Source organism: Phyllobates terribilis, unplaced genomic scaffold (assembly GCF_046119375.1).
Source record: "Phyllobates terribilis strain yellow unplaced genomic scaffold, ASM4611937v1 Scaffold_25__1_contigs__length_18738178, whole genome shotgun sequence".
Classification (NCBI taxonomy): domain Eukaryota; kingdom Metazoa; phylum Chordata; class Amphibia; order Anura; family Dendrobatidae; genus Phyllobates; species Phyllobates terribilis.
This window is the reverse complement of record NW_027362785.1, coordinates 11,893,961-11,913,653: the sequence shown is the minus strand read 5'-3', so window position 1 is coordinate 11,913,653 and position 19,693 is coordinate 11,893,961. Positions and strand designations below refer to the sequence as shown.

General features: G+C 57.8%; 1 protein-coding gene across 1 annotated transcript in view; it reads right to left on the bottom strand.

Annotated features, from left to right (window-relative positions):
* Positions 1-9,957, bottom strand: part of LOC141176428 (uncharacterized) — a 53,512-nt gene extending 43,555 nt beyond the window's left edge. Inside the window, exons 1-5 of the mRNA XM_073660412.1 lie at positions 9,927-9,957; positions 9,743-9,826; positions 9,356-9,453; positions 8,325-8,422; positions 7,889-8,044 (exon numbers count right to left, since the gene is read on the bottom strand). Of these exons, the coding sequence (XP_073516513.1) occupies positions 7,889-8,044; positions 8,325-8,422; positions 9,356-9,453; positions 9,743-9,826; positions 9,927-9,935 (445 nt within the window). The 5' untranslated portion in view covers positions 9,936-9,957. The remainder of the gene's footprint in view (positions 1-7,888; positions 8,045-8,324; positions 8,423-9,355; positions 9,454-9,742; positions 9,827-9,926) is intronic.
* Between the last annotated feature and the right edge of the window lie 9,736 nt (positions 9,958-19,693).

The following is a 19,693-nucleotide window of genomic DNA, read 5'->3' as shown; positions in this document are numbered from 1 at the left end:
TGGAGGGGCAGCTGCAGGTGTTGTGTGGAGAGGAGGAGCATCTGTAGGTATCGTGTGGAGAGGAGGAGCAGCTGTAGGTATCGTGTGGAGAGGAGGAGCAGCTGCAGGTGTTGTGTGGAGAGGAGGAGCAGCTGTAGGTATCGTGTGGAGAGGAGGAGCAGCTGCAGGTGTTGTGTGGAGAGGAGGAGCAGCTGTAGGTATCGTGTGGAGAGGAGGAGCAGCTGTAGGTATCGTGTGGAGAGGAGGAGTAGCTGCAGGTGTTGTGTGGAGAGGAGGAGCAGCTGTAGGTATCGTGTGGAGAGGAGGAGTAGCTGCAGGTGTTGTGTGGAGAGGAGGAGCAGCTGTAGGTATCGTGTGGAGAGGAGGAGCAGCTGTAGGTATCGTGTGGAGAGGAGGAGCAGCAGAAGGTGTTGTGTGGAGGGAAGCAGCAGCTGCAGGTGGCGTGTGAAGGGGAGGAGCAGCTGCAGGTGTCGTGTGGAGAGGAGGAGCAGCTGCAGGTGTCATGTGGAGAGGAGAAGCAGCTGCAGGTGTCATGTGGAGAGGAGAAGCAGCTGCAGGTGTCATGTGGAGAGGAGGAGCAGCTGCAGGTGGCGTGTGGAGAGGAGGGGCAGCTGCAGGTGTCATGTAGAGAGGAGGAGCAGCTGCAGGTGTCGTGTGGAGAGGAGGAGCAGCTGCAGGTGTCATGTGGAGAGGAGGAGCAGCTGCAGGTGTCATGTGGAGAGGAGGGGCAGCTGCTGGTGTCATGTGGAGAGGAGGAGCAGCTGCACGTGGCATGTGGAGAGGAGGCGCTGCTGCAGGTGTCATGTGGAGAGGAGAAGCAGCTGCAGGTGTCGTGTGGAGAGGAGGGGCAGCTTCAGGTGTCATGTGGAGAGGAGGAGCAGCTGCAGGTGTCATGTGGAGAGGAGGAGCAGCTGCAGGTGTCACGTGGAGTAGAGGGGCAGCTGCTGGTGTCATGTGGAGAGTAGGAGCAGCTGCAGGTGTCATGTGGAGTAGAGGGGCAGCTGCAGATGTTGTGTGGAGAGGAGGAGCAGCTGTAGGTATCGTGTGGAGAGGAGGAGCAGCAGTAGGTATCGTGTGGAGAGGAGGAGCAGCTGCAGGTGTTGTGTGGAGAGGAGGAGCAGCTGTAGGTATCGTGTGGAGAGGAGGAGCAGTTGTAGGTATCGTGTGGAATGGAGGGGCAGCTGCAGGTGTTGTGTGGAGAGGAGGAGCAGCTGTAGGTATCGTGTGGAGAGGAGGAGCAGCTGTAGGTATCGTGTGGAGTGGAGGGGCAGCTGCAGGTTTCGTGTGGAGAGGAGGAGCAGCTGCAGGTGTCGTGTGGAGAGGAGGAGCAGCTGCAGGTGTCGTGTGGAGTGAAGGGGCAGCTGCAGGTGTTGTGTGGAGAGGAGGAGCAGCTTAGGTATTGTGTAAAGAGGAGGAGCAGCTGCAGGTGTCATGTGGAGAGGAGGAGCAGCAACAGGTGTCGTGTGGAGAGGAGGAGCAGCTGCAGGTGTCATGTGGAGAGGAGGAGCAGCTGCAGGTGTCATGTGGAGAGGAGAAGCAGCTGCAGGTGTCATGTGGAGAGGAGAAGCAGCTGCAGGTGTCATGTGGAGAGGAGGAGCAGCTGCACGTGTCGTGTGGAGAGGAGGAGCAGCTGCAGGTGTCGTGTGGAGTAGAGGAGCAGCTGCCGGTGTCGTGTAGAGAGGAGGAGCAGCTGCAGGTGCCGTGTGGAGAGGAGGAGCAGCTGCAGGTGTCATGTGGAGAGGAGAAGCAGCTGCAGATGTCATGTGGAGAGGAGGAGCAGCTGCAGGTGTTTTGTGGAGAGGAGGAGCATCTGTAGGTATCGTGTGGACAGGAGAAGCAGCTGCAGGTGTCGTGTGGAGAGTAGGAGCAGCTGCAGGTGTCATATGGAGTGGAGGGGCAGCTGCAGGTGTTGTGTGGAGAGGAGGAGCAGCTGTAGGTATCGTGTGGAGAGGAGGAGCAGCTGCAGGTGTCATGTGGAGAGGAGGAGCAGCTGCAGGTGTCATGTGGAGAGGAGAAGCAGCTGCAGGTGTCATGTGGAGAGGAGAAGCAGCTGCAGGTGTCATGTGGAGAGGAGAAGCAGCTGCAGGTGTCATGTGGAGAGGAGGAGCAGCTGCAGGTGTCATGTGGAGAGGAGGAGCAGCTGCAGGTGTCGTGTGGAGAGGAGGAGCAGCTGCAGGTGTCATGTGGAGAGGAGGAGCAGCTGCAGGTGTCATGTGGAGAGGAGAAGCAGCTGCAGGTGTCATGTGGAGAGGAGGAGCAGCTGCAGGTGTCATGTGGAGAGGAGAAGCAGCTGCAGGTGTCATGTGGAGAGGGGAGCAGCTGCAGGTGTCGTGTGGAGTAGAGGAGCAGCTGCCGGTGTCGTGTGGAGTAGAGGAGCAGCTGCCGGTGTCGTGTGGAGTAGAGGAGCAGCTGCCGGTGTCGTGTAGAGAGGAGGAGCAGCTGCAGGTGTCATGTGGAGAGGAGAAGCAGCTGCAGGTGTCATGTGGAGAGGAGAAGCAGCTGCAGGTGTCATGAGGAGAGAAGCAGCTGCAGGTGGCGTGTGGAGAGGAGGAGCAGCTGCAGGTGGCGTGTGGAGAGGAGGAGCAGCTGCAGGTGTCATGTGGAGAGGAGAAGCAGCTGCAGGTGTCGTGTGGAGAGGAGGAGCAGCTGCATGTGTCATGTGGAGAGGAGGAGCAGCTGCAGGTGTCATGTGGAGAGGAGGGGCAGCTTCAGGTGTCATGTGGAGAACAGAAGGAGCAACTGCAGGTGTCATGAGGAGAGGAGAAGCAGCTGCAGGTGTCATGTGGAGAGGAGGAGCAGCTGCTGGTGTCGTGTGGAGAGGAGGAGCAGCTCCAGGTGTCATGTGGAGAGGAGGGGCAGCTGTAGGTGTTGTGTGGAGAGGAGGAGCAGCTGTAGGTATCGTGTGGAGTGGAGGAGCAGCTGTAGGTGTCCTGTGGAGAGGAGGAGTAGCTGCAGGTGTCATGTGGAGTGGAGGGGCAGCTGTAGGTATCGTGTGGAGAGGAGGAGCAGCTGAAGGTGTCATGTGGAGAGGAGGAGCAGCTGCAGGTGTCATGTGGAGAGGAGAAGCAGCTGCAGGTGTCATGTGGAGAGGAGAAGCAGCTGCAGGTGTCATGTGGAGAGAAGAAGCAGCTGCAGGTGTCATGTGGAGAGGAGGAGCAGCTGCAGGTGTCATGTGGAGAGGAGGAGCAGCTGCAGGTGTCGTGTGGAGAGGAGGAGCAGCTGCAGGTGTCATGTGGAGAGGAGGAGCAGCTGCAGGTGTCATGTGGAGAGGAGAAGCAGCTGCAGGTGTCATGTGGAGAGGAGGAGCAGCTGCAGGTGTCATGTGGAGAGGAGAAGCAGCTGCAGGTGTCATGTGGAGAGGAGGAGCAGCTGCAGATGTCGTGTGGAGTAGAGGAGCAGCTGCCGGTGTCGTGTGGAGTAGAGGAGCAGCTGCCGGTGTAGTATAGAGAGGAGGAGCAGCTGCAGGTGTCATGTGGAGAGGAGAAGCAGCTGCAGGTGTCATGTGGAGATGAGAAGCAGCTGCAGGTGTCATGAGGAGAGGAGAAGCAGCTGCAGGTGGCGTGTGGAGAGGAGGAGCAGCTGCAGGTGGCGTGTGGAGAGGAGGAGCAGCTGCAGGTGTCATGTGGAGAGGAGAAGCAGCTGCAGGTGTCGTGTGGAGAGGAGGAGCAGCTGCATGTGTCATGTGGAGAGGAGGAGCAGCTGCAGGTGTCATGTGGAGAGGAGGGGCAGCTTCAGGTGTCATGTGGAGAACAGAAGGAGCAACTGCAGGTGTCGTGTGGAGAGGAGAAGCAGCTGCAAGTGGCGTGTGGAGAGGAGGAGCAGCTGCAGGTGTCATGTGGAGAGGAGGAGCAGCTGCAGGTGTCGTGTGGAGAGGAGGAGCAGCTGCAGGTGTCATGTGGAGAGGAGGAGCAGCTGCTGGTGTCGTGTGGAGAGGAGGAGCAGCTGCTGGTGTCATGTGGAGAGGAGGGGCAGCTGTAGGTGTTGTGTGGAGAGGAGTAGCAGCTGTAGGTATCGTGTGGAGTGGAGGAGCAGCTGTAGGTGTTGTGTGGAGTGGAGGAGCAGCTGCAGGTGTTGTGTGGAGTGGAGGGGCAGCTGTAGGTATTGTGTGGAGAGGAAGAACAGCTGTAGGTATCGTGTGGAGTGGAGGAGTAACTGCAGGTGTCGTGTGGAGAGGAGGAGCAGCTGTAGGTATCGTGTGGAGAGGAAGAACAGCTGTAGGTATCGTGTGGAGTGGAGGAGTAACTGCAGGTGTTTTGTGGAGAGGAGGAGTAGCTGTAGGTATCGTGTGGAGAGGAGGAGTAGCTGCAGGTGTCGTGTGGAGAGGAGAAGCAGCTGTAGGTATTGTGTGGAGAGGAGGAGCAGCTGCAGGTGTCATGTGGAGAGGAGGAACAGCTGTAGGTATCGTGTGGAGTGGAGGGGCAGCTGCAGGTGTTGTGTGGAGAGTAGGAGCAGCTGCAGGTATCGTGTGGAGAGGAGCAGCTGCAGGTGTCGTGTGGAGTAGAGGAGCAGCTGCCGGTGTCGTGTGGAGTAGAGGAGCAGCTCCCGGTGTCGTGTAGAGAGGAGGAGCAGCTGCAGGTGTCATGTGGAGAGGAGAAGCAGCTGCAGGTGTCATGTGGAGAGGAGAAGCAGCTGCAGGTGTCATGAGGAGAGGAGAAGCAGCTGCAGGTGGCGTGTGGAGAGGAGGAGCAGCTGCAGGTGTCATGTGGAGAGGAGAAGCAGCTGCAGGTGTCGTGTGGAGAGGAGGAGCAGCTGCATGTGTCATGTGGAGAGGAGGAGCAGCTGCAGGTGTCATGTGGAGGGGAGGGGCAGCTTCAGGTGTCATGTGGAGAACAGAAGGAGCAACTGCAGGTGTCATGAGGAGAGGAGAAGCAGCTGCAGGTGTCATGTGGAGAGGAGGAGCAGCTGCAGGTGTCGTGTGGAGAGGAGGAGCAGCTGCAGGTGTCATGTGGAGAGGAGGAGCAGCTGCTGGTGTCGTGTGGAGAGGAGGAGCAGCTCCAGGTGTCATGTGGAGAGGAGTGGCAGCTGTAGGTGTTGTGTGGAGAGGAGGAGCAGCTGTAGGTATTGTGTGGAGAGGAAGAACAGCTGTAGGTATCGTGTGGAGTGGAGGAGTAACTGCAGGTGTCGTGTGGAGAGGAAGAACAGCTGTAGGTATCGTGTGGAGTGGAGGAGTAACTGCAGGTGTTTTGTGGAGAGGAGGAGCAGCTGTAGGTATCGTGTGGAGAGGAGGGGCAGCTGCAGGTGTTGTGTGGAGAGGAGGAGCAGCTGTATGTATCGTGTGGAGAGGAGGGGCAGCTGCAGGTGTTGTGTGAAGAGGAGGAGCAGCTGTAGGTATCGTGTGGAGAGGAGAAGCAGCTGTAGGTATCGTGTGGAGAGTAGGAGCATCTGCAGGTGTCGTGTGGAGTGGAGGGGCAGCTGCAGGTGTTGTGTGGAGAGGAGGAGCAGCTGTAGGTATCCTGTGGAGAGGAGAAGCAGCTGCAGGTGTCGTGTGGAGAGGAGGAGCAGCTGCAGGTGTTGTGTGGAAAGGAGGAGCAGCTGCAGGTGTCCTGTGGAGAGGAGGAGCAGCTGTAGGTATCGTGTGGAGAGGAGGAGCAGATGCAGTTGGCGTGTGGAGAGGAGGAGCAGCTTTAGGTGGCGTGTGCAGGGGAGGAGCAGCTGCAGGTGTCGTGTGGAGAGGAGGAGCAGCTGCAGGTGTCTTGTGGAGAGGTGTGGCAGCTGCAGGTGTCGTGTGGAGAGGAGGCGCAGCTGCAGGTGTTGTGTGGAGAGGAGGAGCAGCTGCAGGTGTCGTGTGGAGTGGAGGGGCAGCTGTAGGTATCGTGTGGAGTGGAGGAGCAGCTGCAGGTGTTGTGTGGAGAGGAGGAGCAGCTGCAGGTGTTGTGTGGAGAGGAGGAGCAGCTGTAGGTATCCTGTGGAGAGGAGAAGAAGCTGCAGGTGTCGTGTGGAGAGGAGGAGCAGCTGTAGGTGGCGTGTGAAGGGGAGGAGCAGCTGCAGGTGTCGTGTGGAGAGGAGGAGCAGCTGCAGGTGTCGTGTGGAGAGGAGGAGCAGCTGCTGGTGTTGTGTGGAAAGGAGGAGCAGCTGCAGGTGTCCTGTGGAGAGGAGGAGCAGATGCAGTTGGCGTGTGGAGGGGAGGAGCAGCTGTAGGTGGCGTGTGTAGGGGAGGAGCAGCTGCAGGTGTCGTGTGGAGAGGAGGAGCAGCTGCAGGTGTCGTGTGGAGAGGAGTGGCAGCTGCAGGTGTCGTGTGGAGAGGAGGAGCAGCTGCAGGTGTCCTGTGGAGAGTAGGAGCAGCTGTAGGTATCATGTGGAGGGGAGGAGCAGCTGTAGGTGGTGTGTGAAGGGGAGGAGCAGCTGCAGGTGTCGTGTGGAGAGGAGGAGCAGCTGCAGGTGTCGTGTGGAGAGTAGGAGCAGCTGCTGGTGTTGTGTGGAAAGGAGGAGCAGCTGCAGGTGTCCTGTGGAGAGGAGGAGCAGATGCAGTTGGCGTGTGGAGGGGAGGAGCAGCTGTAGGTGGCGTGTGAAGGGGAGGAGCAGCTGCAGGTGTCGTGTGGAGAGGAGTGGCAGCTGCAGGTGTCGTGTGGAGTGGAGGAGGAGCTGCAGGTGTTGTGTGGAGAGGAGGGGCAGCTGCAGGTGTTGTGTGGAGTGGAGGAGCAGCTGTAGGTATCGTTTGGAGCGGAGGAGCAGCTGCAGGTGGCGCCGCAGGGAGGAGGAACAGCTGCAGGTGGCGTGTGGAGAGGAGAAGCAGCTGCAGGTGTCGTGTGGAGAGGAGTGGCAGCTGCAGGTGTCGTGTGGAGAGGAGGAGCAGCTGCAGGTGTCCTGTGGAGAGGAGGAGCAGCTGCAGGTGTTGTGTGGAGAGTAGGAGCAGCTGTAGGTATCATGTGGAGGGGAGGAGCAGCTGTAGGTGGCGTGTGAAGGGGAGGAGCAGCTGCAGGTGTCGTGTGGAGAGGAGGAGCAGCTGCAGGTGTCGTGTGGAGAGTAGGAGCAGCTGCTGGTGTTGTGTGGAAAGGAGGAGCAGCTGCAGGTGTCCTGTGGAGAGGAGGAGCAGATGCAGTTGGCGTGTGGAGGGGAGGAGCAGCTGTAGGTGGCGTGTGAAGGGGAGGAGCAGCTGCAGGTGTCGTGTGGAGAGGAGTGGCAGCTGCAGGTGTCGTGTGGAGTGGAGGAGGAGCTGCAGGTGTTGTGTGGAGAGGAGGGGCAGCTGCAGGTGTTGTGTGGAGTGGAGGAGCAGCTGTAGGTATCGTGTGGAGCGGAGGAGCAGCTGCAGGTGGCGCCGCAGGGAGGAGGAACAGCTGCAGGTGGCGTGTGGAGAGGAGAAGCAGCTGCAGGTGTCGTGTGGAGAGGAGTGGCAGCTGCAGGTGTCGTGTGGAGAGGAGGAGCAGCTGCAGGTGTCCTGTGGAGAGGAGGAGCAGCTGCAGGTGTTGTGTGGAGAGTAGGAGCAGCTGTAGGTATCATGTGGAGGGGAGGAGCAGCTGTAGGTGGCGTGTGAAGGGGAGGAGCAGCTGCAGGTGTCGTGTGGAGAGGAGGAGCAGCTGCAGGTGTCGTGTGGAAAGGAGGAGCAGCTGCAGGTGTCCTGTGGAGAGGAGGAGCAGATGCAGTTGGCGTGTGGAGGGGAGGAGCAGCTGTAGGTGGCGTGTGAAGGGGAGGAGCAGCTGCAGGTGTCGTGTGGAGAGGAGGAGCAGCTGCAGGTGTCGTGTGGAGAGGAGTGGCAGCTGCAGGTGTCGTGTGGAGTGGAGGAGCAGCTGCAGGTGTTGTGTGGAGAGGAGGGGCAGCTGCAGTTGTTGTGTGGAGTGGAGGAGCAGCTGTAGGTATCGTGTGGAGTGGAGGAGCAGCTGCAGGTGGCGCCGCAGGGAGGAGGAACAGCTGCAGGTGGCGCAGCAGGGAACAGGAGGTCACAGGACTTTACCAGGAGAGGAGGATCTTTCATCACCGCATGAGAGAACAGGAGACGCAGGAGGAGAAGCATTAGTTGCAGCAGCAGGTGGAGTGGACGCCAGAGTCCGGGATGTGTGGACGTCGTAGTGGCTGAACACAGAGTCGGAATTTGTGCCACCTTCACTCTCTGTAGTAAAGAGATGGTTAATGTCACGTGAGGCGTCGTGCCCGCTATTCCCCAGGTGTCTTACACACGGGGGTCCGGGCCAGTGTGGCCCCTCTTATTGCTGTGATCAGGTCGGCTGGACTTAAGTAGATTGTATTCATACATAAGAGGAGCTTCCTGCGGAGAGGACAGGGGTCACTGACTACAACCCCCACCAGGCTGAGGACAGGATGTACAGGGGATTCTGTGTGTGGGGGAGAGGTGAAGTAACATGAGGGGTCCGGACGTCACACATTACCACCTTGTACTGCATATTCCGGGGGATTATTGATGGTGTCGTCTCTCGGGGTCCAATCAGATAAGGAGATTCCGCGCTGGATCAACTCTGGGATGTCATACCTGAGACACAGCAGGGACAGATTATAGTGCCAGCCCCCCCGCAAAGATGACAGCCCCTACAATATGGCCAGCCCCCTTGCAACGATGCCAGCTTCCCACAACGATGCCAGCCACTCCGCAACTATTCCAGCCCCTCTGCAATGATGCCAGCCTCCCCGCAACAATGCCAGATTCCCACAACGATACCAGCCCCCCCACAACGATGCCAGCCCCCCGCAATGATGACAGTCCCCTCGCAATGATGCCACCCTCCAGCAATGATGCCAGCTTCCCACAACGATGCCAGCCCCCCACAATGATAACAGTCCCCTCGCAACGATGCCTGCTTCCCTCAACAATGCCTGCTTCCCTCAACAATGGCAGCTTCCCGCAATGATGCCAGCCCCCTGTAACGATGTCAGCCTCCCTGCAACGATGCCAGCCCCCCGCAATGATGCCAGCTTCCCACAACTATCCCAGCCCCCCCCCACAACGATGGCAGCCCCCCAGCAAAGATGCCAGCCCCCCGCAACAATACCAGCTTCCCGCAATGATGCCAGCCCCCCCGCAACGATGCCAGCCTCCCTGCAATGATGCCAGCCCCCCGCAATGATGCCAGCTTCCCACAACGATGCCAGCCCCCCTGCAACGATGCCAGCTTCCCGCAACGATGACTGCCCCTGCTAACAATGCCAGCCCCCCACAATGATGGCAGTCTTCGCAATGATGCCAGCCCCCCCCCACAATGATGCCAGCCCCCTGCAACGCTCCCAGCCCCCCGCAATGATGCCAGCCCCCAGTAAAAATGCCAGCCCCTGCTAATGACGCCAGCTCTCTGCTGCGATGCCAGCCCCGGCAGTGCTGCTTACCCGGCAGCAGACTGACACCAGAGAGCAGTAGCGCGCTTCCTCCTGCGGCTCCGTAATGATGGTGGATGATTAACCCTTCACTTACCAGATGCAGGAGGAACTGGAGTGTCCGGGGCCCGGGAGCTGCATGGATTTCCACAGGAGCTTCAGCCACACGTCCCGCAGATCCTCCGACTCCGCACTCTGCACGTACCACACAGGGGTCAGACACCGGGGGTCTGGGGAACATCCCCCTCCCCTCACCCTCCCCCACTAGTCCCCCGGGGTCAGCAGCTGGGGGTGATTAATAGTCATGGACACCACAGACACGGAGAGCTAGTCCACCGCACCGCCATGACCCGCACTGCTGGCAGGACAAGGGGGCGTGGCCCACAGCCACCAATCCAAGCTCTATCCTGCCTTGGTATCTGATTGGCTGCTGTAGGCCACGCCTCCATTTCCTGTCCCGTTCGCCGTCCCCCAAGGAGTTTACCAGTAATTTCTTCTTCCCATTCTTCATGACAATCTCAAAAAGGAAGTCTCCATCCGGACTGGCGACGCTCCGCACCGACTGCACCTGTAGGGACACAGTCACCCATCACCGGCCGCAGACGTCACATGGGAGGCGGTGACAGCAATACGGCAGGACCGAGGGAACACCGCCGCGCTATACTCACAGAATACATGTAATATTGACCCCGCAGACACGCCTGCAAGACAAACCGAGAATCAGGAGGGCAAAAAACAGCACCCCCACCCCCGATACTGAGGCATTATATATATATATATATATATATATATATATATATATATATATATATATATATATATATATATATATATACATATACACTGCTCAAAAAACTAAAGGGAAAACAGCAGAATATAACTCCAAGTAAATGAAACTTCTGTCCACTTAGGAAGCAACACTGATTGACAATCAATGTCACCTGCTGCTGTGCAAATGGAATAGACAATAGATGGAAATTATTGGCAATTATCAAGACCCCCTCAATAAAGGAGTGGTTCTGCAGGTGGGGACCACAGACCACATCTCAGTACCAATGCTTTCTGGCTGATGTTTTGGTCACTTTTGAATGTTGGTTGTGCTTTCACACTTGTGGTAGCATGAGACTTACTCTACAACCCACAGAAGTTGCTCAGGTAGTGCAGCTCATCCAGGATGGCACATCAATGCGAGCTGTGGCAAGAAGGTTTGCTGTGTCTGTCAGCGTAGTGTCCAGAGGCTGGAGGTGCTACCAGGAGACAGGCTAGTACACCAGGAGACGTGGAGGGGGCCGTAGGAGGGCAACAACCCAGCAGCAGGACCGCTACCTCCGCCTTTGTGCAAGGAGGAACAGGAGGAGCACTGCCAGAGCCCTGCAAAATAACCTCCAGCAGGCCACAAATGTGCATGTGTCTGCACAAACGGTTAGAAACCGACTCCATGAGGGTGGTATGAGGGCCCGACGTCCACAGATGGGGGTTGTGCTCACAGCCCAACACCGTGCAGGACGCTTGGAATTTGCCACAGAACACCAGGATTGGCAAAGTCCCCACTGGCGCCCTGTGCTCTTCACAGATGAAAGCAGGTTCACACTGAGCACATGTGACAGACGTGACAGAGTCTGGAGACGCCGTGGAGAGCGATCTGCTGCCTGCAACATCCTTCAGCATGACCGGTTTGGCAGTGGGTCAGTAATGGTGTGGGGTGGCATTTCTTTGGAGGGCCGCACAGCCCTCCATGTGCTCGCCAGAGGTAGCTTGACTTCCATTAGGTACCGAGATGAGATCCTCAGACCCCTTGTGAGACCATATGCTGGTGCGGTTGGCCCTGGGTTCCTCCTAATGCAGGACAATGCCCGACCTCATGTGGCTGGAGTGTGTCAGCAGTTCCTGCAAGATGAAGGCATTGAAGCTATGGACTGGCCGCCCGTTCCCCAGACCTGAATCCGATTGAGCACATCTGGGACATCATGTCTCGCTCCATCCACCAACGTCACGTTGCACCACACACTGTCCAGGAGTTGGCGGATGCTTTAGTCCAGGTCTGGGAGGAGATCCCACAGGAGACGATCCGCACCCTCATCAGGAGCATGCCCAGGCGTTGTAGGGAGGTCATACAGGCACGTGGAGGCTACACACAATACTCAGCCTCATCAGGAGCATGCCCAGGCATTGTAGGGAGGTCATACCGGCACCTGGAGGCCACACACAATACTCAGCCTCATCAGGAGCATGCCCAGACGTTGTAGGGAGGTCATACCGGCACGTGGAGGCCACACACAATACTCAGCCTCATCAGGAGCATGCCCAGGCATTGTAGGGAGGTCATACAGGCACGTGGAGGCCACACACAATACTCAGCCTCATCAGGAGCATGCCCAGGCGTTGTAGGGAGGTCATACAGGCACGAGGAGGCCACACACAATACTGAGCCTCATCAGGAGCATGCCCAGGTGTTGTAGGGAGGTCATACAGGCACGTGGAGGCCACACACAATACTCAGCCTCATCAGGAGCATGCCCAGGCGTTGTAGGGAGGTCATACAGGCACGTGGAGGCCACACACAATACTGAGCCTCATCAGGAGCATGCCCAGGCGTTGCAGGGAGGTCATACAGGCACGTGGAGGCCACACACAATACTGAGCCTCATCAGGAGCATGCCCAGGCGTTGTAGGGAGGTCATACAGGCACGTGGAGGCCACACACAATACTCAGCCTCATCAGGAGCATGTCCTGGCGTTGTAGGGAGGTCATACAGGCACGTGGAGGCCACACACAATACTCAGCCTCATCAGGAGCATGTCCTGGCGTTGTAGGGAGGTCATACAGGCACGTGGAGGCCACACACAATACTCAGCCTCATCAGGAGCATGCCCAGGCATTGTAGGGAGGTCATACAGGCACGTGGAGGCCACACACAATACTCAGCCTCATCAGGAGCATGCCCAGGCGTTGTAGGGAGGTCATACAGGCACGTGGAGGCCACACACAATACTCAGCCTCATCAGGAGCATGCCCAGGCGTTGTAGGGAGGTCATACAGGCACGTGGAGGCCACACACAATACTCAGCCTCATCAGGAGCATGCCCAGGCGTTCTAGGGAGGTTATACAGGCACGTGGAGGCCACACACAATACTCAGCCTCATCAGGAGCATGCCCAGGCGTTGTAGGGAGGTCATACAGGCACGTGGAGGCCACACACAATACTCAGCCTCATCAGGAGCATGCCCAGGCGCTGTAGGGAGGTCATACAGGCACGTGGAGGCCACATACAATACTCAGCCTCATCAGGAGCATGCCCAGGCGTTGTAGGGAGGTCATACAGGCACGTGGAGGCCACACACAATACTCAGCCTCATCAGGAGCATGCCCAGGCGTTGTAGGGAGGTCATACAGGCATGTGGAGGCCACACACAATACTCAGCCTCATCAGGATCATAACCAGGCGTTGTAGGGAGGTCATACAGGCACGTGGAGGCCACACACAATACTCAGCCTCATCAGGAGCATGCCCAGGCGTTGTAGGGAGGTCATACAGACACGTGGAGGCCACGCACAGTACTCAGCCTCATCAGGAGCATGCCCAGGCGTTGTAGGGAGGTCATACAGGCACGTGGAGGCCACACACAATACTCAGCCTCATCAGGAGCATGCCCAGGTGTTGTAGGGAGGTCATACAGACACGTGGAGGCCACGCACAGTACTCAGCCTCATCAGGAGCATGCCCAGGCGTTGTAGGGAGGTCATACAGGCACGTGGAGGCCACACACAATACTCAGCCTCATCAGGAGCATGCCCAGGTGTTGTAGGGAGGTCATACAGGCACGTGGAGGCCACACACAATACTCGGCCTCATCAGGAGCATGCCCAGGTGTTGTAGGGAGGTCATACAGGCACGTGGAGGCCACACACAATACTCAGCCTCATCAGGAGCATGCCCAGGCATTGTAGGGAGGTCATACCGGCACCTGGAGGCCACACACAATACTCAGCCTCATCAGGAGCATGCCCAGACGTTGTAGGGAGGTCATACCGGCACGTGGAGGCCACACACAATACTCAGCCTCATCAGGAGCATGCCCAGGCGTTGTAGGGAGGTCATACAGGCACGTGGAGGCCACACACAATACTCAGCCTCATCAGGAGCATGCCCAGGCGTTGTAGGGAGGTCATACAGGCACGAGGAGGCCACACACAATACTGAGCCTCATCAGGAGCATGCCCAGGTGTTGTAGGGAGGTCATACAGGCACGTGGAGGCCACACACAATACTCAGCCTCATCAGGAGCATGCCCAGGCGTTGTAGGGAGGTCATACAGGCACGTGGAGGCCACACACAATACTGAGCCTCATCAGGAGCATGCCCAGGCGTTGCAGGGAGGTCATACAGGCACGTGGAGGCCACACACAATACTGAGCCTCATCAGGAGCATGCCCAGGCGTTGTAGGGAGGTCATACAGGCACGTGGAGGCCACACACAATACTCAGCCTCATCAGGAGCATGTCCTGGCGTTGTAGGGAGGTCATACAGGCACGTGGAGGCCACACACAATACTCAGCCTCATCAGGAGCATGTCCTGGCGTTGTAGGGAGGTCATACAGGCACGTGGAGGCCACACACAATACTCAGCCTCATCAGGAGCATGCCCAGGCATTGTAGGGAGGTCATACAGGCACGTGGAGGCCACACACAATACTCAGCCTCATCAGGAGCATGCCCAGGCGTTGTAGGGAGGTCATACAGGCACGTGGAGGCCACACACAATACTCAGCCTCATCAGGAGCATGCCCAGGCGTTGTAGGGAGGTCATACAGGCACGTGGAGGCCACACACAATACTCAGCCTCATCAGGAGCATGCCCAGGCGTTCTAGGGAGGTTATACAGGCACGTGGAGGCCACACACAATACTCAGCCTCATCAGGAGCATGCCCAGGCGTTGTAGGGAGGTCATACAGGCACGTGGAGGCCACACACAATACTCAGCCTCATCAGGAGCATGCCCAGGCGCTGTAGGGAGGTCATACAGGCACGTGGAGGCCACATACAATACTCAGCCTCATCAGGAGCATGCCCAGGCGTTGTAGGGAGGTCATACAGGCACGTGGAGGCCACACACAATACTCAGCCTCATCAGGAGCATGCCCAGGCGTTGTAGGGAGGTCATACAGGCATGTGGAGGCCACACACAATACTCAGCCTCATCAGGATCATAACCAGGCGTTGTAGGGAGGTCATACAGGCACGTGGAGGCCACACACAATACTCAGCCTCATCAGGAGCATGCCCAGGCGTTGTAGGGAGGTCATACAGACACGTGGAGGCCACGCACAGTACTCAGCCTCATCAGGAGCATGCCCAGGCGTTGTAGGGAGGTCATACAGGCACGTGGAGGCCACACACAATACTCAGCCTCATCAGGAGCATGCCCAGGTGTTGTAGGGAGGTCATACAGACACGTGGAGGCCACGCACAGTACTCAGCCTCATCAGGAGCATGCCCAGGCGTTGTAGGGAGGTCATACAGGCACGTGGAGGCCACACACAATACTCAGCCTCATCAGGAGCATGCCCAGGTGTTGTAGGGAGGTCATACAGGCACGTGGAGGCCACACACAATACTCGGCCTCATCAGGAGCATGCCCAGGTGTTGTAGGGAGGTCATACAGGCACGTGGAGGCCACACACAATACTCAGCCTCATCAGGAGCATGCCCAGGCATTGTAGGGAGGTCATACAGGCACGTGGAGGCCACACACAATACTCAGCCTCATCAGGAGCATGCCCAGGCGTTGTAGAGGTCATACAGGCACGTGGAGGCCACACACAATACTCAGCCTCATCAGGAGCATGCCCAGGCGTTGTAAGGAGGTCATAGAGGCACGTGGAGGCCACACACAATACTCAGCCTCATCAGGAGCATGCCCAGGCGTTGTAGGGAGGTCATACAGGCACGTGGAGGCCACACACAATACTCAGCCTCATCAGGAGCATGCCCAGGCGTTGTAGGGAGGTCATATAGGCACGTGGAGGCCACACACAATACTCAGCCTCATCAGGAGCATGCCCAGGCGTTGTAGGGAGGTCATACAGGCACGTGGAGGCCACACACAATACTCAGCCTCATCAGGAGCATGCCCAGGCATTGTAGGGAGGTCATACAGGCACGTGGAGGCCACACACAATACTCCGCCTCATCAGGAGCATGCCAAGGCATTGTAGGGAGGTCATACAGGCACATGGAGGCCACACACAATACTCAGCCTCATCAGGAGCATGCCCAGATGTTGTAGGGAGGTCATACAGGCACGTGGAGGCCACACACAATACTCAGCCTCATCAGGAGCATGCCCAGGCATTGTAGGGAGGTCATACAGGCACGTGGAGGCCACGCACAGTACTCAGCCTCATCAGGAGCATGCCCAGGCGTTGTAGGGAGGTCATACAGGCACGTGGAGGCCACACACAATACTCAGCCTCATCAGGAGCATGCCCAGGCGTTGTAGGGAGGTCATACAGGCACGTGGAGGCCACACACAATACTCAGCCTCATCAGGAGCATGCCCAGGCGTTGTAGGGAGGTCATACAGGCACGTGGAGGCCACACACAATACTCAGCCTCATCAGGAGCATGCCCAGGCGTTGTAGGGAGGTCATATAGGCACGTGGAGGCCACACACAATACTCAGCCTCATCAGGAGCATGCCCAGGCGTTGTAGGGAGGTCATACAGGCACGTGGAGGCCACACACAATACTCAGCCTCATCAGGAGCATGCCCAGGCATTGTAGGGAGGTCATACAGGCACGTGGAGGCCACACACAATACTCAGCCTCATCAGGAGCATGCCCAGGCGATGTAGGGAGGTCATACAGGCACGTGGAGGCCACACACAATACTCAGACTCATCAGGAGCATGCCCAGTCGTTGTAGGGAGGTCATACAGGCACGTGGAGGCCACACACAATACTCAGCCTCATCAGGAGCATGCCCAGGAGATGTAGGGAGGTCATACAGGCACGTGGAGGCCACACACAATACTCAGCCTCATCAGGAGTATGCCCAGGCGATGTAGGGAGGTCATACAGGCACGTGGAGGCCACACACAATACTCAGACTCATCAGGAGCATGCCCAGGCGTTGTAGGGAGGTCATACAGGCACGTGGAGGCCACACACAATACTCAGCCTCATCAGGAGCATGCCCAGGCGTTGTAGGGAGGTCAAACAGGCACGTGGAGGCCACACACAATACTCAGCCTCATCAGGAGCATGCCCAGGTGTTGTAGGGAGCTCATACAGGCACGTGGAGGCCACACACAATACTCAGCCTCATCAGGAGCATGCTCAGGTGTTGTAGGGAGGTCATACAGGCACGTGGAGGCCACACACAATACTCAGCCTCATCAGGAGCATGCCCAGACGTTGTAGGGAGGTCATACAGGCACGTGGAGGCCACACACAATACTCAGCCTCATCAGGAGCATGCCCAGGCGTTGTAGGGAGGTCATACAGACACGTGGAGGCCACACACAATACTCAGCCTCATCAGGAGCATGCCCAGGCATTGTAGGGAGGTCATACAGGCACGTGGAGGCCACACACAATACTCAGCCTCATCAGGAGCATGCCCAGGCGTTGTAGGGAGGTCATACAGGCACGTGGAGGCCACACACAATACTCAGCCTCATCAGGAGCATGCCCAGGTGTTGTAGGGAGGTCATACAGGCACGTGGAGGCCACACACAATACTCAGCCTCATCAGGAGCATGCCCAGGTGTTGTAGGGAGGTCATACAGGCACGTGGAGGCCACACACAATACTCAGCCTCATCAGGAGCATGCCCAGGTGTTGTAGGGAGGTCATACAGGCACGTGGAGGCCACACACAATACTCAGCCTCATCAGGAGCATGCCCAGGCGTTCTAGGGAGGTCATACAGGCACGTGGAGGCCACACACAATACTCAGCCTCATCAGGAGCATGCCCAGGCGTTGTAGGGAGGTCATACAGGCACGTGGAGGTCACACACAATACTCAGCCTCATCAGGAGCATGCCCAGGCGTTGTAGGGAGGTCATACAGGCACGTGGAGGCCAAACACAATACTGAGCCTCATCAGGAGCATGCCCAGGTGTTGTAGGGAGGTCATACAGGCACGTGGAGGCCACACACAATACTCGGCCTCATCAGGAGCATGCCCAGGCGTTGTAGGGAGGTCATACAGGCACGTGGAGGCTGCACACAATACTCAGCCTCATCAGGAACATGCCCAGGCGTTGTAGGGAGGTCATACAGGCACGTGGAGGCCACACGCAATACTCAGCCTCATCAGGAGCATGCCCAGGCATTGTAGAGAGGTCATACAGGCACGTGGAGGCCACACACAATACTCAGCCTCATCAGGAGCATGCCCAGGCGTTGTAGGGAGGTCATACAGGCACGTGGAGGCCACACACAATACTCAGCCTCATCAGGAGCATGCTCAGGCGTTGTAGGGAGGTCATACAGGCACGTGAAGGCCACACACAATACTCAGCCTCATCAGGAGCATGCCCAGGCGTTGTAGGGAGGTCATACAGGCACGTGGAGGCCACACACAATACTCAGCCTCATCAGGAGCATGCCCAGGCGTTGTAGGGAGGTCATATAGGCACGTGGAGGCCACACACAATACTCAGCCTCATCAGGAGCATGCCCAGGCGTTGTAGGGAGGTCATACAGGCACGTGGAGGCCACACACAATACTCAGCCTCATCAGGAGCATGCCCAGGCGTTGTAGGGAGGTCATACAGGCACGTGGAGGCCACACACAATACTCAGCCTCATCAGGAGCATGCCCAGGCGTTCTAGGGAGGTCATACAGGCACGTGGAGGCCAAACACAATACTGAGCCTCATCAGGAGCATGCCCAGGTGTTGTAGGGAGGTCATACAGGCACGTGGAGGCCACACACAATACTCAGCCTCATCAGGAGCATGCCCAGGTGTTGTAGGGAGGTCATACAGGCACGTGGAGGCCACACACAATACTCAGCCTCATCAGGAGCATGCCCAGGCGTTCTAGGGAGGTCATACAGGCACGTGGAGGCCAAACACAATACTGAGCCTCATCAGGAGCATGCCCAGGTGTTGTAGGGAGGTCATACAGGCACGTGGAGGCCACACACAATACTCAGCCTCATCAGGAGCATGCCCAGGCGTTGTAGGGAGGTCATACAGGCACGTGGAGGCCACACACAATACTCAGCCTCATAAGGAGCATGCCCAGGCGTTGTAGCGAGGTCATATAGGCACGTGGAGGCCACACACAATACTCAGCCTCATCAGGAGCATGCCCAGGCGTAGTAGGGAGGTCATACAGGCACGTGGAGGCCACACACAATACTCAGCCTCATCAGGAGCATGCCCAGGCATTGTAGGGAGGTCATACAGGCACGTGGAGGCCACACACAATACTCAGCCTCATCAGGAGCATGCCCAGGCGTTGTGGGGAGGTCATACAGGCACGTGGAGGCCACACACAATACTCAGCCTCATCAGGAGCATGCCCAGGCGTTGTAGGGAGGTCATACAGGCATGTGGAGGCCACACACAATACTCAGCCTCATCAGGAGCATGACCAGGCGTTGTAGGGAGGTCATACAGGCACGTGGAGGCCACACACAATACTCAGCCTCATCAGGAGCATGCCCAGGCGTTGTAGGGAGGTTATACAGGCACGTGGAGGCCACGCACAGTACTCAGCCTCATCAGGAGCATGCCCAGGCGTTGTAGGGAGGTCATACAGGCACGTGGAGGCCACACACAATACTCAGCCTCATCAGGAGTATGCCCAGGTGTTGTAGGGAGGTCATACAGGCACGTGGAGGCCACACACAATACTCGGCCTCATCAGGAGCATGCCCAGGCGTTGTAGGGAGGTCATACAGGCACGTGGAGGCCACACAGAATACTCAGCCTCATCAGGAGCATGCCCAGGTGTTGTAGGGAGGTCATACAGGCACGTGGAGGCCAAACACAATACTCAGCCTCATCAGGAGCATGCCCAAGCATTGTAGGGAGGTCATACAGGCACGTGGAGGCCACACACAATACTCAGCCTCATCAGGAGCATGCCCAGGCGTTGTAGAGAGGTCATACAGGCACGTGGAGGCCACACACAATACTCAGCCTCATCAGGAGCATGCCCAGGCGTTGTAAGGAGGTCATAGAGGCACGTGGAGGCCACACACAATACTCAGCCTCATCAGGAGCATGCCCAGGCGTTGTAGGGAGGTCATACAGGCACGTGGAGGCCACACACAATACTCAGCCTCATCAGGAGCATGCCCAGGCGTTGTAGGGAGGTCATATAGGCACGTGGAGGCCACACACAATACTCAGCCTCATCAGGAGCATGCCCAGGCGTTGTAGGGAGGTCATACAGGCACGTGGAGGCC